This window comes from Dreissena polymorpha, unplaced genomic scaffold (genome assembly GCF_020536995.1).
Source record: "Dreissena polymorpha isolate Duluth1 unplaced genomic scaffold, UMN_Dpol_1.0 chrUn012, whole genome shotgun sequence".
Lineage (NCBI taxonomy): Eukaryota > Metazoa > Mollusca > Bivalvia > Myida > Dreissenidae > Dreissena > Dreissena polymorpha.
Genome location: NW_026273326.1, coordinates 171,338 through 188,732, shown reverse-complemented (window position 1 = coordinate 188,732; position 17,395 = coordinate 171,338). Strand labels below are relative to the sequence as shown.

Below are 17,395 nucleotides of genomic sequence, written 5' to 3'. Positions count from 1 at the left end.
TTTCTTTTTATTGACCTAGTGACCTAGTTTTTGACCCGGCACGACCCAGTTTCAAACTCAACCGACATTTCATTGGGACAAAGCTTCTGACCAAGTTTCGTGAAGATCGGACAATAAATGTGACCTCTAGAGTGTTTATGAACAAATGTGGACGGACAACGGACGGACAAAGACTGGTCACAAAAGCTCAGATGAGCTAAAAAGGAAAAAAAAAAATTTGGGGGGGGGGAGGGGGGCAGGGATTCTGGGTTGTGGCATGGTGCATTGTTTGGGTGGAATCCATTGTGGTATTCAGGTAAGTGTTGTTTTGTCAAAGTATTAATAAAATCTGATCATTAATAGAGATGTAATGGCAATTTAACTAAAATTTACTCTTGACCTTCAAAGTCAAGGTCATTCAAGGGTCAAAGTCAAATTGAACTTGGAAGGTACAGTACCCTCATGATGGTAAGAATATATTTGAAGTTTGAAAGCAGTCAAGTGGATCTTAACACAAAATTAAAGAAAATATTCAGTTGATAAGACAAAAAAAGGGCCATAATTCTTACAAAATGCTTGATACAGTTGTCTGCTCTTGTTTATAGATTAAGGTCATGTTGGTAAAGAAGTATGCAAAATATGAAAGCAATATGTCAAGGGACATTGAAAATATTTGGGGTGGTACGCAAACTTGAACATTTGCACACTAACGGGAACGCCGACGCCGGGGTGAGTAGGATAGCTCCACTATATATATTTCATATATAATAGTCGAGCTAAAAATGATTGACCATCTATAATCAAACAGACTCTTTATTCATATTCTATAGACAAATTCATCCTATTAGCGCACAAGTTCACACATATATTTTCAGTATGACTCCGCATACTTCTTTGAAAAGATTGATATGCACTTACTTTTTGAGTTGCTCAGCTATATTAAGATTCATGTATTGCTTCACTGTAAGCTCTACCAATGACTCTGCAATAAAAGACTGTGAATTTAAAAAAAATGAAATCAGTCATTGACTGAAATAACTAAATGGAAAACGAAAGCTACTGACATTTGATTGGTCATTGTTGGCTCAGGTACTACATAAATGTACCTTCAGTACTCTTAAGCATACTTAAATGTACCCCAAGTATGGAAAATATATTGAAACCTACCTCGGAATTCTAAAGCTAAATTGGTTGTTGGCGGCTAATTTGTTCAAATTAATCTGTTAATATTTATGTAAATATTCTGTAAAATGGCCTCTTTATTATCAAAACTCCTGCTCAAAAAAGCATGTTGAGGCAAGTTTTGTCCAAAGAGAATTCTATTTCATAATACGTAGCATGTTTGAAGAGCTAGGATATTGAGCGGGAATACAACTTGGGTACAGTCTAAACTGGACAGGTACATGTTAGTATATTTTCTATACCTGGGGTACTTTTAAGTATACTTAAGAGTACAAGAGGTACATTTAAGTAGTACCGAAGCGGACAATGACCAATCGAGTTTATTATATTTTTAATTTATTTTTAATAAATACATCAACCCATGCTTGTAATTAACATTCATTCAGATTTCTTTTTCACAAAAACTGTTTAAGTGTCAACACATTCATTTTAAACAAGCAGCTGCATTTAAAGATTTAATAAAGAACATAACACAACTCCACAACACCATCATTTTAAAACATTAATTAATTCTGTATATCAAAGGGAATGTATTAAATAGTTCAAAAGACTTCGACTTAAATACACTTTCTGTGCTTAAGTTTTATTAAATATTTTTAAAGTTTTAATACAAAAGCTTGTTCACAGTTCATAGCAAATGTGTAAATTATTTTATAATTTTGTAAAGAAAATCCTACTAGCAAACTGAGGCATCTTTGCATGAGCAAGTGGCATGATGTCATCAAACGTGGCATCTAAAATCTGAAATCACAAAACAAAAACAATAAATGCTGAAACATGCACAAATATGCCATATGTAGCCAGGATAGCTCCAGATCAGCCAGCGCAATTGCACAGTCTGCTCAGGAGCTAACCCATCCGCTATAACGTCATGCTTTATGGTCTCATCATTGAACAGGGTACATGTAGCTGTCCACCACAATGTGCAGATGTGCAGGCTGGTTTTAAGCTACGCTGGTTACATATGGCTCAAAACCCATTTTAGCATAACGCGGCTCATAAAATCATTTAATGTAGTACATGTATTGAAATTTTGATGATTTTTTTTTTCTTAACCAGCTTTAGGTGAATGAGCATTTAAAAATGTAGTGTGCAAAATGACTTGTTTAATACAAACCAACTTGTGGTGATCATTTAACATAGATTCAGAAACAAAAACATAACGTTGAGTTATATTTTTATCTGCATTTCTTACTATCAAAACAGCCAGTAAAAAAGAGTTGTGTTTGTCAGAAACACAATGCCCCCTATTGCGCTGCTTTGAAATAAAATTTCAATACACTTCAACACCATTATTTCGAACACCGATAATCCGAAGTCACCGTTATTTCGAAGTATTTTTGGGGTTCCGATTTTGGTTCTTCTTTGTTTAATGTAAAATTTCATTGTTAATCCGAACTTCGTTAAACCGAAGAGATCGTTAATTTGAAGTGATTCAGTCGGTCCCAACACTATAATTCGCACCTTATTATCAATCTTTAATCCAAAGTCAAAACTGCAAAATACTGACCGTAATTTCACACCTTTGTCGTGGCTCGTCAAAAGCCGATAATTACACCTTTGTCGTCTGCGCGAACGCCGGTGTTCAGAGAGACATCGCGTATTAGTTAAAAAAATGTTAATTCATTTCCGAAAATGTATTAATATGTATGTATGTCTGATAATTTGTGCTATTCATTATATTTTATATGTTCTGTAATAAGACAAAAATAAAAACAAGAAAAATAATCGCTTTATTCCTCTGTTTGTTACAAGTGGATATCTATTGCTATCTGACTAGTTTACCCTTTTCAGTAAGCGTGTAACTGAACCATGCGAATTCCAAAACGTTTCATTTTTTACAGAATCAAAGAAGTCTTCTGTCAAATGTTTATTTCGAATTATCCTTAATCCGAAGTTTTTTACGGTCCCAACGACTTCGAAATAACGGTGTTGAAGTGTATATCATTTGGCAGGTTTAAAAATTATCTCCCTTTTAAAGTTATTAACATCCCTTGGATTGTATTTTTTTACTTTTGACCTTGAAGGATAACCTTGACCTTTAACCACTCAAAATGTGCAGCTTCACGAGATACACATGCATGCCAAATATCCAGTTGCTATCTTCAATATTGCAAAAGCTATATCCAATGTTAAAGTTTTCGGACGGACGGACAGACAGACAGACAGACGGACAGACTGACAGTTCAACTGCTTTATGCCACCCTACCGGGGGCATAAAAAGTGAGTCTGATAACTGACTGCTGCAATATTTCTGAAATACTGATAGCAATAGGATAATCCAAATAAACAAACTACAAATGTAACAAGGCTACATACCACATGTTTCACATCTGGGTAGTTCATGGCAGCCCATGTTGCAGGGTAGCCTCCTATAGACCATGCGTACAGTATGATGTTGTCTGGTGTGAAGCCCAGTTTCTGTATAGCGTATTGCATCACAGCATCTATGGCATGCTGCTCTTGATCTGGGAATGGTATACCCTGGCAACCAGACAAAACACAAAATAGTTCTTAACCCTTTGCATGTTGGGAAATTTGTCGTCTGCTAAAATGTCTTCTGCTGAATTTCTAAAATTAGCATTTTCTTCGATTATTTTTCAAAGAATACTCTCAGAATAGCAACCAGTTTGGATCCAGATCAGACGCCACGTTCTGTGGCTTCTCATCTGGATCCAAACTGTTTGCAAAGGCCTTCAAAATTCGGTTCCCGCACTAAAAGAGTTAAAACATGAAATTGTTTCCCAAATCTTCTTTATTCCCATCTTAAGTTTTTGGCATAAAGTATAAAAACAACTTAAAATGGGGAAAATATTGTACTAAGGTTAACTTGAAGTTTTGGAAAAATTGCAATACTTAAAAGAAATCCTGAGTGACCTTTTCTTTCTGGTAAGTGACCAATATTAAACCTTAGTTCTAGAAAATATTTCCCCCCTTTCAAGTTATTGATAGTTTTATCAACATTCCTTCTCAGCTGTGTTAGTACTTTTATCCCCAAACATTTACAGGAAACTTCCTTTAAAAAAAATATTCTATAAAAGCGGAAAGTGTCGCCCCTAATTAGCCTGTGCAGAAAGCACAGACTCATCTGGGACAACAATTCATGAAAATGCATTAAACCCGTTTTCCCAGAGTAGGAAACATATTATTTCTGATGCCCAACCCCCAAGCTCCCCTCTCACCGTGCTCCCTGCGAATCCAGGGTGGTTCCATCCCAGCACAGAATATCCCAGTTTGAGTGGGGTCTCCATGGCACCTATCTCGTAGAAACCTGCATTACCCTCGGAACATACTACCTGAAGTAGAAACCAGCATTACCCTGGAAATATATCACCTAAAATTTGAAAAGAAAACCTTTATATGTTGAAAAGCATTTTAGATTATTTGGGAATGGTAATACAATTTTAAAGGTTTAATTTCTAATCCTTAGATACCGATGAGCAGCAAACAACATTAAACCTGAACAGACTGCAAGTAACTCGCAGGCTGTTCTGGTTTTATGCTGTTTGCACACAGCCATTTCCATTTAAATTCTAAGTGAGAGACGGTTAAAAAGTAAGTTTCTGATTGCTGAATACAGCTCCATAGCTACCCAGGTACCCAGGAAAGGTGGTGAACCACCCTTTACCCTTTTTTTACCAAGGATAGGTGGTAAACCACCCTAAACCCTTCTTTAACCGAGGATAGGTGGTGAACCACCATATTTATGTCTTTTATCAAGGATAGGTTTTCAACCACCCTGCCTACCTCCAGTTTGCAAGATGGCATTTAGTTCTTATCTTTAAGTCTTAAATCTAGTAAGAAAGGTCTTCCATTTTATACGATTTTCTAAGGACAAGAAATGCATTTAAGTCATATCTGAGTATAAAAGGGTTGAGCTTCCTTTCAAACCCTAATATATAGGGGTGCAGAAAACAGAAAAAAACCTGAACACCATACGAGTTACTCACAGACTCTCCTGGTTGTATGCTGGTTGCATATATCCTTTTTCACTTTGCTAAAGCGTTACGCCAGTTCAAAACTCACCAGGAACTGCCCATAGGCTTCCCCATGGCGCCCTCGCCGGTCCACAAACATGGTGTCTATCTCGTTGCCATCTGCTGTCCCCACCTTGGCACGGTCACCATTCATCTAAACACATCCACAGGCATATGAGCATCCCTCTGATAAAATGGACTTTAATGATCAGGCATTAAGTGTTATCCCAGATTAGCATGTGCAGTGTGCACAGGCTAATCAAATGCACAGGCTAATGTGGGATGTCACTTTCTGCCTTATATGGATTTTTGCTAAGAAGGGACTAACTTTAAACAGAAACATCATTACAAGTATACAGTGTTAAAACATAAACACATCATAAAACTGTATAGGTTTCTATAGAAACCTTCAGTTTTTATTGAAATACAAACATATAACACAGTATAGCTTTTATCATTTTAGTTACCTCTTCAACCAGTTTTGCTCTTCCTTGAATTAAAGGGGTCTCTGAAACAAAAAATATATATGTGCATACATGCACTGTCTAGAAGTACAAATTCTTTAAGAACATAAGACATGGGACTTAGATTACTAAATTTAGGAGGAACAAAATTAATAGCCCGATAAACCAAGAACTTTGAAGTGGCATTTAAAAAATAATATTGTATCTCCACATGGGTAACTTAATGTTGTTCTTCAGAGTGTGATAAGGTCAACACAGAGCAAGTAATTTGTTAGTTTGTTGACCAGTACTTAGTGCACTTAAAGCCAGTAAATAATGACAACTGCATTACTTGTAACAGAGGTAGGATGGAGGTATGGCTCTATAAATCAAAGCCAAATTATGTCGCTGGGCATGGGATTATACTACAGGATTTATAGTCCAGTTCAATACGAACTGAGATAGCGCCCGGTTACCCACAAAGCAACAATGTAAAGTAACCTCTATTGTTATATTTACATTTGCATTTCACAATTTGACAGGAGCATATTCTTAATGATATAAGTGCACAGAACTCTATATCTAACACCAACTCAGTGTTTTTTTGCCCACGTGGGAAAAGTACAGTTATCAGCCCAATAGGAAATAGCACGAAAAAAACCTTAATTGGGACATATGTATTTGATTTGTTGCTAACAAATACTTTAAAATTTGTAATGAAGAGTTTTCAAGTTGTCAATAATATATTTACTTTGGTGTAATCCATAGAGCTGCATAGCGAAATTAACTGAATGTTGAATTTTATTTTTTTTAAATAAATAAGTATATATATTTTTTTTTTGGAAACCTTCAACTGGGATTTTGTTCAAACAACCATTGGATTTTTTTAAAAGTTTTTTTCACATTGTGAAAGTGAGGTTTTTCCATACTTTATAAAGAAGGAAAAGAATCCTTGCAATGTGACCAGACCAATCTTAGGTCTCCATTTACTGAGGGTATAAATGAAACACAATTAAGTATACAGATTTATTTCAACGTATGTTACAACAAAATTCATGTGATTCTTAAATATTAAAATGTATCATCAACCAATAATCATTTGATAATCATGGCCAATTTAAAACCGAAGAATAATTCAAATATACTTAAACAAGATAAATTCAGCTTGCACATTGTTCTATAAAAGCATGTATATTGTGGCGTCCGTCAGGATGTTTTTTTTTAGCTTTTAGGGTATTATGTTCTTATAACAAGACGTGTAGCAGTTTAAATAATATATTTTTTTAGTAGGTTTAATATGTTATTGCAAAATTAGACAAGTTTGGTGGACACTTTCTCGGAAATACGTTACAAGTTATTTTTAGTTACCCAAGATGTTTTTACTCACTTTACTGCCCAGACAAGTGGAGCTACCAAGATGGAAGTTGTGCTGTCAAATTCAAATTCTAGCGCCCTTATATACTTTCTGGAAAGTGCCCACGTGACCTTAACTGACCAATGACCATATGACAGCCTGCCAGCATAATAACAATAAACCAATAGGATTCTGACAGCTCGGGAATCATCCAATCAGAATCCGTCAGCCTGAGCTGTCAGAATCCACAATGATGCTGGCAAATTCTGTGTCATAGTGGCCATGACAGGTCAGATTTATGCATAACATTTACATAATAATGCATAAATATGGCTTGTCAATAAACAACAGGATCGAAATGGAAACAATACACATAATACTAATAGTTCTGTTTGTGCAGTTAATAATTCGTGGTATTACGGAATAAGTCATGGAAATGAAATGGATTATTGTGTTAAAAGGATGTAAACAATGGACATTGCAAGCCTTACACGAATAACAAGGTAAGTGCAATTATCATCATCATCATCATAATCATTAGTAGTATAACAGTAAACAATAAAGCATTTAAGCATATAATGGGTGTGGGGGTGGGTCATTACAATCGCCCCACCTTTCTAAAATTAAAATTCTCCTGAATTTTGATAGCTCAAAAGCAAACGTCATGTGGTAGTTATCACATAAAATATACTGCAATTCAAACTTATTATAAGACTAACATTAATTAACAAACGAACATGAACATTAGAAACAGTTGGTAAGTAGTCGTTATCCAGTGCATATAACTTCCACCAAATACCATTACGCCGTACTTATTCACTCGGGGTAATAAGTCACACTAAGATATTTTCAATCTTACAAAGGTTCTTGTTTTGCATTCAATGGTTGTACACTACACAATCATTATGAAATAATTACCCACACAGTAACGTAATAGCGGTACATTCATATCGCAAATCCCTAGAAGGTTGGTGTGCACAGACAATCAAACTATTGATTTTAACTTGAACAGCACAACAATATCAGATAACAATACTGAACATAATAAATTTAAATTCGTTATAATTCGTGAATACGTTTACCAATTATCGATAATACAGTAACTATTATCAAATTTTAAACTTAACGCGTAATCACACAATTTAAGTTACCCCTCTGTTTCAGGTGTAATTTAGAATAATGACATAATGAACTTAATAAAAAAAACACTTAGTTTAGTCAATAAACAATAAAATGCAACATATTTGTGAATCAAAACGACAATACAATACATCAGTCAATAAACAATCAAATGCAACACATGTGTGAATCAAAACGACAATAATAATAATAAATTATCAGTCAATGTCCAGACTGAATGACGCCGTAAAATAGTTTGCATGTTAGTTAGGTGTAGCCTTCAACACCGGAAATTGAGTCATGAAATCAATGTATGGAAAACGATTGTTCGCAAATAACAACCACATGTTTGAGGGTTAGTTTGTCATCCAAGTGAACCTCGCCGTTCGTGGTAAAGTATACCTTTATTGTCAAGCTGTCTATTTAACTATCATTTATCGAGTTTCTTTGCTGATGCTTCACACATTTATTAGTTTTAAATTAAAGGAATTGTTAATAATGTTTGGATCAAGATAAACTTGGCAATCGTTCACACGATCAGCAATTATTTGTCTTGATAACTTAGTTACACATATATTGTTACAGATTTGAGACATCAAAGTCTGAAGAGTAAAATCAAGACCAATTTCATCAGTCGAATATAGTACAATATACGACGAAGACATCAGGGGAGACAATCATGGATCGACATCAGGGGAGCACATAATGGATTAAGTACAATATACGAAGAAGAAGACATCAGGGGAGCACGTAATGGATCGACATCAGGGCAGCACGTCATGGATCGACATCAGGGGAGACAATCATGGATCGACATCAGGGGAGCACATCATGGATCGACATCAGGGGAGCACGTCATGGATAAAGAACAATACACGAAGAAGAAGACATCAGTTATTTCTTTTTCAAACGTAATGGAATTTTCTTGCACGCTGCTATTAATTTATCATTTGCAGTGTCACGCATCATGGATGCAGATTCGATCATGCGCAACCATTTCATGTCCTCTTTCCCTAGGGCAATTTCCCTCAGTCTCACATAAATTAAATAGCATGACACGAATGTACATTTGTATCGACTGGTGCCCTCGGGCTCAAACTTCCAGGCAAAACCAGAAAATTGAAGGCATTCAGTAGTTCCACACGTTCAAACTTGAAATTACATCCCCTAGCCTGCAAGATTGACATTGCCTGAAACTCTGTGAGCATTAATCGCAGATCTGCTGACATTCCCTTCCAGCCACGGGGAGGCCATTTGAATTTCGGTTCCAGGAAGGTAACTGTCTCATCCTGGTCCCACTCTCGCCGGGCTGGAGGAAACAAAGGCATCGCGCCCATGGCTAGCAGTTTCTTGGCTCTCATTTGGTTTGATGGTGTTGGGGGAAGACTTGGCACCAGAAATTCTGAGTTCTCACTTGAAATAATCTCAGTTGGTCTTGAATGATGAATGATGGCCTTTATTGGGGTCTTAATCGACCTTGAAACCTCAACGCAGGCTGCAGGTTGTGATGTAATACTCGAAATGGGTGGCACCAAAGACACGGACGAAGACGAAGTTGCAACAGGCACGACGGAGTGGCCGGCGAGATAATCGTCTGCAAAGGCGGTCTCCAAATAGTCGGCCTGAATTAGAAGCTGTCCGGGGTAGCCCATACTGTCTTCAAACGTAGAAGTAGCTGTGATCTCAACTTCATCAAAAAGTGGAGTTGAGCCACCTGACAAATCATCCGATACCAAGACGAAAGATGGGACATGGTTGAATTTGATTGAAGTAATGTGCTCAACCCCAACTCCGATTCCTCGAGCGACTTTCTCCTTGGTGTCTCCATCCGCATCCACAGGACTGGTAAACTCGTCAAAGGGACTGTTTGAGAGTGGCAGCTGAGCTAGCCTTTTGGCCAAACGTCTCAGGATTAGAGGATGGTTAAATATGTCATCAGACAATTTTAAAGAAAATGACTGATTGTCAAATTGTCCTTCAACAGTAGAAGATCCATGTTTAATGGAAATATAAGAGACCGACAGGGTGCTGAAAGTGTTCTTTGACCCTGAAGAAATAGTTTGCCAAAAGCTGTGGTCTGTTGAACGTGATTGTCCATAAACCCTAACGAAATCATCCTGGAAAATTGCTAGGCAAGCCATCTCCCTGACATGGAAGGCCGTCTCCGGAACCTTCGTATCTGGGTGAACCATAAGGATGTGGCGTTTCATATCAGCTGCGCGTTTAATGGTTACATGGCAAAATGGACACTCCACTCCCAAGCGCTGATGTACAGTCTCGACATGTCTCTCAAATTGACGTTGAGTTGCCAATGTGGCATGGCACAACCAACAATTTTGGTGTTTCATTCTGTAAATTTACAAAAAGGTATAACAGTTTATAAGTTTGAAATTTGCTACTTTATATGTTCTCGCTTACTTATTTTCATCTTCATAAAAAAAGTTATATGAGTCATTTATACATAACACTCCATTAACTCAAATATATGTGTTTTACACTTTAAGAATTTTACAAATGTCTGAATGTTTAAACAGCAAGCCAATAATGTTCTGTTCAAATTGCATGTTATTGTACACATAGATATAGTTCACCAAATCAAAATGTTATATGCAAAAAGCAAGTTTATTTGTTTCAGGTATCAACGAAAAGTGTCCACCACCCTAATAAAAAGGCAACACAAGTACTCAAAGGTATCACACATTACTCTAAAATCGACTAATTACTTTTAATAGCACTATTTTGAAACGTCTGCTCCAAATATATAAAACATCATATTTATTTAAATATGAAAGAATAACCGATAACGAATATGGTTGCGCAGGCCAATTCAATTATCAAAACATGTGATATATAGCCCATATCACATACTATGGTGCCTTTAACACGGTCACCACAACTTCATGAGCAACTTAGCTGATTCTCCCCAGCTTTTGCAGCAGCTCATAAACTATATATTTGGATCAAACCGACACACAATAGAGTGATATAAAAATTAAGTCATATTTACTTAATTCATTTATTTATTCGAAATCTGCACTTGACTAATTGCAGAATTGAGCAAACCAAGATGGAATATGGTTTCCTTTGTAGGGAATTAATCTGTCTATGTGATACACTTTTGGCTTTAACTTTAGTCCATTCTTTACTAAATAGGTTATGTCGTCTAATTTCCTTGTTATTACATATGGACCTTTCCATTTGCAGGTCAATTTCGAACAGACTCCAATACGTCGAATCGGGTTATACAACCAAACAGCTTGGCCGACCGAAAAAGACCTCTTTTTCGCCTTGATGTCATAATGACGCTTCTGATATGCTGTGTTCTTACGAAGAGACTTCCTCGCAATTGTATGACAGCTCACCAGGACCGTCTGTAACTGGCTACAATATGACTCTGGATCACGTGCCTCAATTGAAGAATTTGGTGACCCGATAAATGCCTCTACTGGTAGGGTTACATCACGCCCAAACACCATTTTGTTGGGAGTTACACCAGTACTGCTGTGCACGGAAGCACGATAAGCCATGGTTAGCTGTGGAAGGTACTCATCCCATCTCTGTTGGTCATCTTCACAATAAATGGCCAACATGGATTGAAGAGTTCTGTTGAATCGTTCTGGACAACCATTACTTTGGGGTCGAAGCGAACTTGTTGTTACTTTGTCGATGTGAAGAAAATCACAAATATCTTTAAAAAGCTGTGAAGTGAAATTTGTCCCTTTATCACTTAAAATTTGTTGAGGACAACCAAACCGACAAATGAAATTATTTACTAAAACATCAGCAATAGTTTTTGCTTCTTGGTTAGGCAGGGGATAAGCCTCAGTCCATTTTGTAAAATTGTCCACTACTACTAAAATATATTTGTTGCCTTTCAGTGTTGTACTTAAAGGACCTAACACGTCAATGGAAATTCTCTCCATTGGTTCACCATTGATATAATTTCTCATTGGGGCTTTAGGAGCTGTATTAGACTTACGACATGCACATTTATCGCATTTAGTGATATACTTATAAACATCCTCTTTCATACCTGGCCAATAGAACGATTGTTTAAGCCTATGTAAGGACTTTTCTAAACCCAAGTGTCCAGCAGACGGAATGTCATGCGAATACTTAATAATTTCATCTCGTTTCGTTAACGGTACAATAAGTAAATTTTGTTCGAAGCCAGTTTCCGTGTCTATGAAAATACAATACAATATTTGGTTAATTACTTTAAGTCTATCCCACATGCGCCAAAGTGTTTTAAGAAAAGAAGTACCATCTGATATTTGATCCCATGAAGGCCTATCTAATTGGTTTGTCTTAGCATTAAGAATAGGACTAATATTTGGGTCATTTAATTGGGCAACTAAAAGGTCATCAGGGGTCCAGCCATTTATAACTATTTGTGCGTCTTGTTGTATTGCTCGTATAGTTACACTGTTATTTTGGTTTATGATTAAATTATTATCACAATCACTGTCAGTATCTTCATTATTTAAATTCTCTTGTCTTTCACAAACTTTACATGGTCGTCTACTTAAAGCGTCAGCATTTGTATGTTTGAGCCCAGGCCGATGAACAACATCAAGGTCATATGTTTCTAGTTCCTGTAACCATCTTGCCATTTGACCTGACGGGGTTTTCAGCTTTTTGATCCAACTTACAGCTGCGTTATCAGTTCTAAGCAATGTTTTCTGACCATATATGTAGGGGTGAAAAGTTCTTGAAGCCATTACGGCGGCCAAAAGTTCTTTTCTTGTTGCACAATAATTTTTCTCGCATTTACTAAGACCTTTGCTCATGTAAGCAATTACACGTTCATGACCGTTTTGCACCTGGGATAATACACCCCCAACTGCTAAGTCACTAGCATCACAATCTATTATGTATGATAATCCCGTTATTGGATAAGCTAATATGGGTGCTGACGTTAGCGCCTGTTTTAATGTTTCAAATGCACTATTTGCGTCCTCATTCCAACAAAATTTAATACCTTTTTCACATAACTTGTGGAGAGGTCGAGCTATTTTAGCAAAACCTTCCACAAAACGTCGATAATATGAGGCAAGACCAAGAAAACTTCGCATTTCTTTGACTGACGTTGGCACTGGCCAACTATGGACAGCTTTTATCTTTTCCGGGTCAGTGGAAACTCCTTCCTCAGACACTATGTGGCCTAAGAAAGTTATTTTCTTTTGAAAGAAAGCACATTTGGAAGGCTTTAACTTTAGATTGGCATCAACGAGTCTGTCAAAAATACGGGACAAACGCTACAGGCCTTCAGAGATGGTGTTTGCTGGCGAGGTTATATCATCCATGTAGAGGACTAGTTCTACCCACTGCAAACCGCGTAGAACATCCTCCATGCAACGTTGAAAGGTTGATGGAGAATTCGCGAGGCCGAACGGCATACATACCCACTGGTACAATCCCAGTGATGTGGCAAAGGCCGTCTTTTCACGGTCCTCTGGTGCCATTTCAATCTGCCAGAAACCGGAACACAAGTCCATTTGGCTGAACCAGGTCGCACCGGCTAATGAATCCAAACAGGCATCTGTTCTAGGAAGAGGGTACGCGTCCTTAACGGTAACATCATTAAGTTGCCTGTAGTCACAGCAAAACCTAACGGTAGAGTCCTTCTTTGTTACAATGACAACAGGAGAGGCCCAAGGACTTTTGGAGGCTTCAATGACATCCTGTTCGAGCATTTTCTTGACTTCATTTCGCTCAGCTTCCTGTTTTGCCAATGGTAATCGACGCAACGGTTGTTTAATTGGTAGCGCTTGACCAGTATTAATACGATGTTGTACCCGGTTACATTTTCCCAAGTCACTAGAATGTTTTGCAAAAACAGAACTGTATTTTAATAATAATAATGCTAACTGATGACACTCTTCTTTAGCTAGAAATTTCGAGCTTCTATCATAAAGATCTTTTAAATGCTCAGGCAAATCAGTTCTACTGGGGTTTACAATTTTATTTTCACTAGTTGGTGTCACTGATCGTACTTGAACTTTATTAAAAATTTCTTGATCAATGTATGGTTCACAAGTGCCAACTGATTGGTTTTCGTGTAAAGTTACAGAGCTGTCGGAACAGTTTACATAATTAATTTTAAGGTCACTATCGTTTGTAGTTAACACACCAGGCAACATAAGACAGTGAGGATTTGCAGAGCCGATAGGTTCCGCCAGCGAGTACTTTGTCAGTTTATCTTTATTAGAAATGCCGACGGATACAAAAGCTGCGGAATTGGCAGGAATTACAATTGTCCTGCGCACAATAACGCGACATGAAAAAGATTTTTCAGAGCCCACAAAGCACGGGATCTCATTACAATGGGTAACAAGTTTACCGCTTTTGTAATCAATAATTTCAACATATTTCAAGAGAAAATCCTGGCCTATTATGCCATCTTGCGAAATGTCACAAACTAAGACCTCGATGTTGAAATTACAACCATTTAATGTAACTTCTAAAGCAGTTTGGCCATGACAGTTAATTTGATTTGAACCGGCATCGAATACAGGGGTTGCAAATGGAGTTAATAAGTATTTTGAAAGCTTAGGCATATTTTGATAAACGGTACTTGATAAAATGGAGCATGTTGCACCGGAATCAATTAAAAATTCTACTTCTTGAACATCAAGTTTGCCTGACACGTAAAAACCATTGTCCCAAACTTTATCAGAAAAACTACCGGTGCGAATTACATTTCCAGCAGGCCGATTTTGATTGGATTCAGTCGACACATGACCTACTGGGTCGACCGTGAGCCGTTTCCCTGAGACAAATGTGCAGGAACGTTTCGAGAAACTTCGCCAAACGATTGACGTTCACGCTGAGGACAGTCCCGGAAGAGATGCGCTTCCGAGCGGCACTTGAAGCACTTGCGCGACTCGCTCTTTGTTTTGGGTGACTGTTGCGTTGATCTTGCCAGAGACACGCTTTCAAGACGCTCCAGGCGGGAGTCGAGACCCTTAATGAGACCTGACAACTTCCGGTCTATGCCGTTGGTGTCTACGGCTCGAACACGGCTGGATCTTTGTTGATCATACCAGAGGATCGACTCATACTTATCGATCACTGCAGCGGCCTCGTGAATACTGGAACAGTTGTTGTCGATACAGCGACACTTCATTTCGGGTGAAATTATTTTATACAGTTGATTTAAAGCAACAATGTCCTGTGATTGTGTGTTCAATTGACTGTACGCTTTCTTTGTGAGTTGTCTTATGTCGTCACAAAGAGAGATGATGCTTTCTCCGGGCCGGCGCTGTCTATTCTCCAACATCCCAAGGTACTTCGATTCATGAACACTGCTGCCGAATCGTTGTTTCATACGTTTTACCAACGTACAATAATCGCGGCGCTCGTACTCGTCCAGGCTCATATAAAACTGCCTCGCCTTTCCTCGAAGACTGGATGCTAGGAATAAAACACGACTCCTCTGGCTCCAAACACCAAGCTCGGCGCAATCCTCAAAATGGGAAATATAACTCTCCCAAGGCTCTTCGCCGCTGTATGGCTCTGGCTTGAGATGGGGGACATGTTCGGATGTCCTCCAGTTGTAGCCGCGGTCAACACCTACGTTGTTGAAATTAAGATTTTGCGCTCGGCCATGTCGGGGCACGGGACTGGACCCTGCCTCGGAATCACTTTCCGACGTCGGAACAGGTGTTGCTCGCTGACGTCGACGATGGCGACCAGTTGACATTGAATAAGTGACTGAAGCTTCGCTCCTTGTTTCAATTTCGCTATTCTCTAAATTTCTAAAATTTAACACGACCTCCGAATCTGAACTGTCGTTAGCCATATTTAAATTGTCACTTATTTTATAGGAATAGTGAAATATTTATAGATTTATAGATCTATTATACATAATATTTATTAAATGTTCCCTGTACACAGGCCTTTTAAATACACACAATGTGTAAGTTATTGCAAAAAGAACACACACAAATATTATCTTTTATATTATATTGCGATTCGTGAATCACGGGTGAAATATTTTAAAATATCGATGGATATGCCTCTTTAAATCACTTCAGCACTCGATGAGAAACATATTACGTCATATATTCATTCAAAATGACGTCATCACATTGGAATTTACTATAACTTCAGGCGGGTTGTAAATCGTCTTCGGCACTTGACGATCCCACTTCTGACACCAATTGTGGCGTCCGTCAGGATGTTTTTTTTTAGCTTTTAGGGTATTATGTTCTTATAACAAGACGTGTAGCAGTTTAAATAATATATTTTTTTAGTAGGTTTAATATGTTATTGCAAAATTAGACAAGTTTGGTGGACACTTTCTCGGAAATACGTTACAAGTTATTTTTAGTTACCCAAGATGTTTTTACTCACTTTACTGCCCAGACAAGTGGAGCTACCAAGATGGAAGTTGTGCTGTCAAATTCAAATTCTAGCGCCCTTATATACTTTCTGGAAAGTGCCCACGTGACCTTAACTGACCAATGACCATATGACAGCCTGCCAGCATAATAACAATAAACCAATAGGATTCTGACAGCTCGGGAATCATCCAATCAGAATCCGTCAGCCTGAGCTGTCAGAATCCACAATGATGCTGGCAAATTCTGTGTCATAGCGGCCATGACAGGTCAGATTTATGCATAACATTTACATAATAATGCATAAATATGGCTTGTCAATAAACAACAGGATCGAAATGGAAACAATACACATAATACTAATAGTTCTGTTTGTGCAGTTAATAATTCGTGGTATTACGGAATAAGTCATGGAAATGAAATGGATTATTGTGTTAAAAGGATGTAAACAATGGACATTGCAAGCCTTACACGAATAACAAGGTAAGTGCAATTATCATCATCATCATCATAATCATTAGTAGTATAACAGTAAACAATAAAGCATTTAAGCATATAATGGGTGTGGGGGTGGGTCATTACAATATGTACATCACCATAAACATGCAATACCACAACTAAATCATAAAATGAAATCCTTTCGATCAATGGGTTTGTTGTTCATTATTACTTTATATGCCCATTAGATTAACCATACATAGGGTATACTATACGTTCGTTATAGAGTCATAAGATAGTGTTAAAAAAAACAGCCCCTAATTATCAGATTTGTTGAATAGGTCCGGTGGGGTATCCAGAGGGGGTTATCATGCAATTGTCAAAATGGCGACGGCCATACCGAGACGGTTATTTTTCACCGTTTTATACCATGTATTACTTCTGTTTATTTTTAAAATGATGCTCACTTTCCAGCCATATCAGTAAAAAAGTGATTAGCATTTATTTCGTATTTAAAATCGCTTTATATCTCGACTTTACTCCCCGCAAATTTTCTTA

General features: G+C 37.6%; 1 protein-coding gene and 1 long non-coding RNA gene across 2 annotated transcripts in view; one reads left to right on the top strand and one right to left on the bottom strand.

The window, feature by feature from the left end:
• LOC127863516 (phosphatidylserine lipase ABHD16A-like) overlaps positions 1–17,395 on the bottom strand; it is a 61,468-nt gene that overhangs the window by 8,802 nt on the left and 35,271 nt on the right. The window contains exons 9-14 of the mRNA XM_052403059.1: positions 5,606–5,646; positions 5,188–5,292; positions 4,344–4,457; positions 3,481–3,645; positions 1,839–1,902; positions 898–961 (exon numbers count right to left, since the gene is read on the bottom strand). Coding sequence (XP_052259019.1) covers positions 898–961; positions 1,839–1,902; positions 3,481–3,645; positions 4,344–4,457; positions 5,188–5,292; positions 5,606–5,646 — 553 coding nt within the window. The remainder of the gene's footprint in view (positions 1–897; positions 962–1,838; positions 1,903–3,480; positions 3,646–4,343; positions 4,458–5,187; positions 5,293–5,605; positions 5,647–17,395) is intronic.
• LOC127863517 (uncharacterized) lies at positions 8,357–12,518 on the top strand. Its single transcript, XR_008041078.1, has 4 exons — positions 8,357–8,445; positions 8,640–10,421; positions 10,690–10,744; positions 11,259–12,518. It is a non-coding gene; the product is annotated as an uncharacterized LOC127863517 (long non-coding RNA).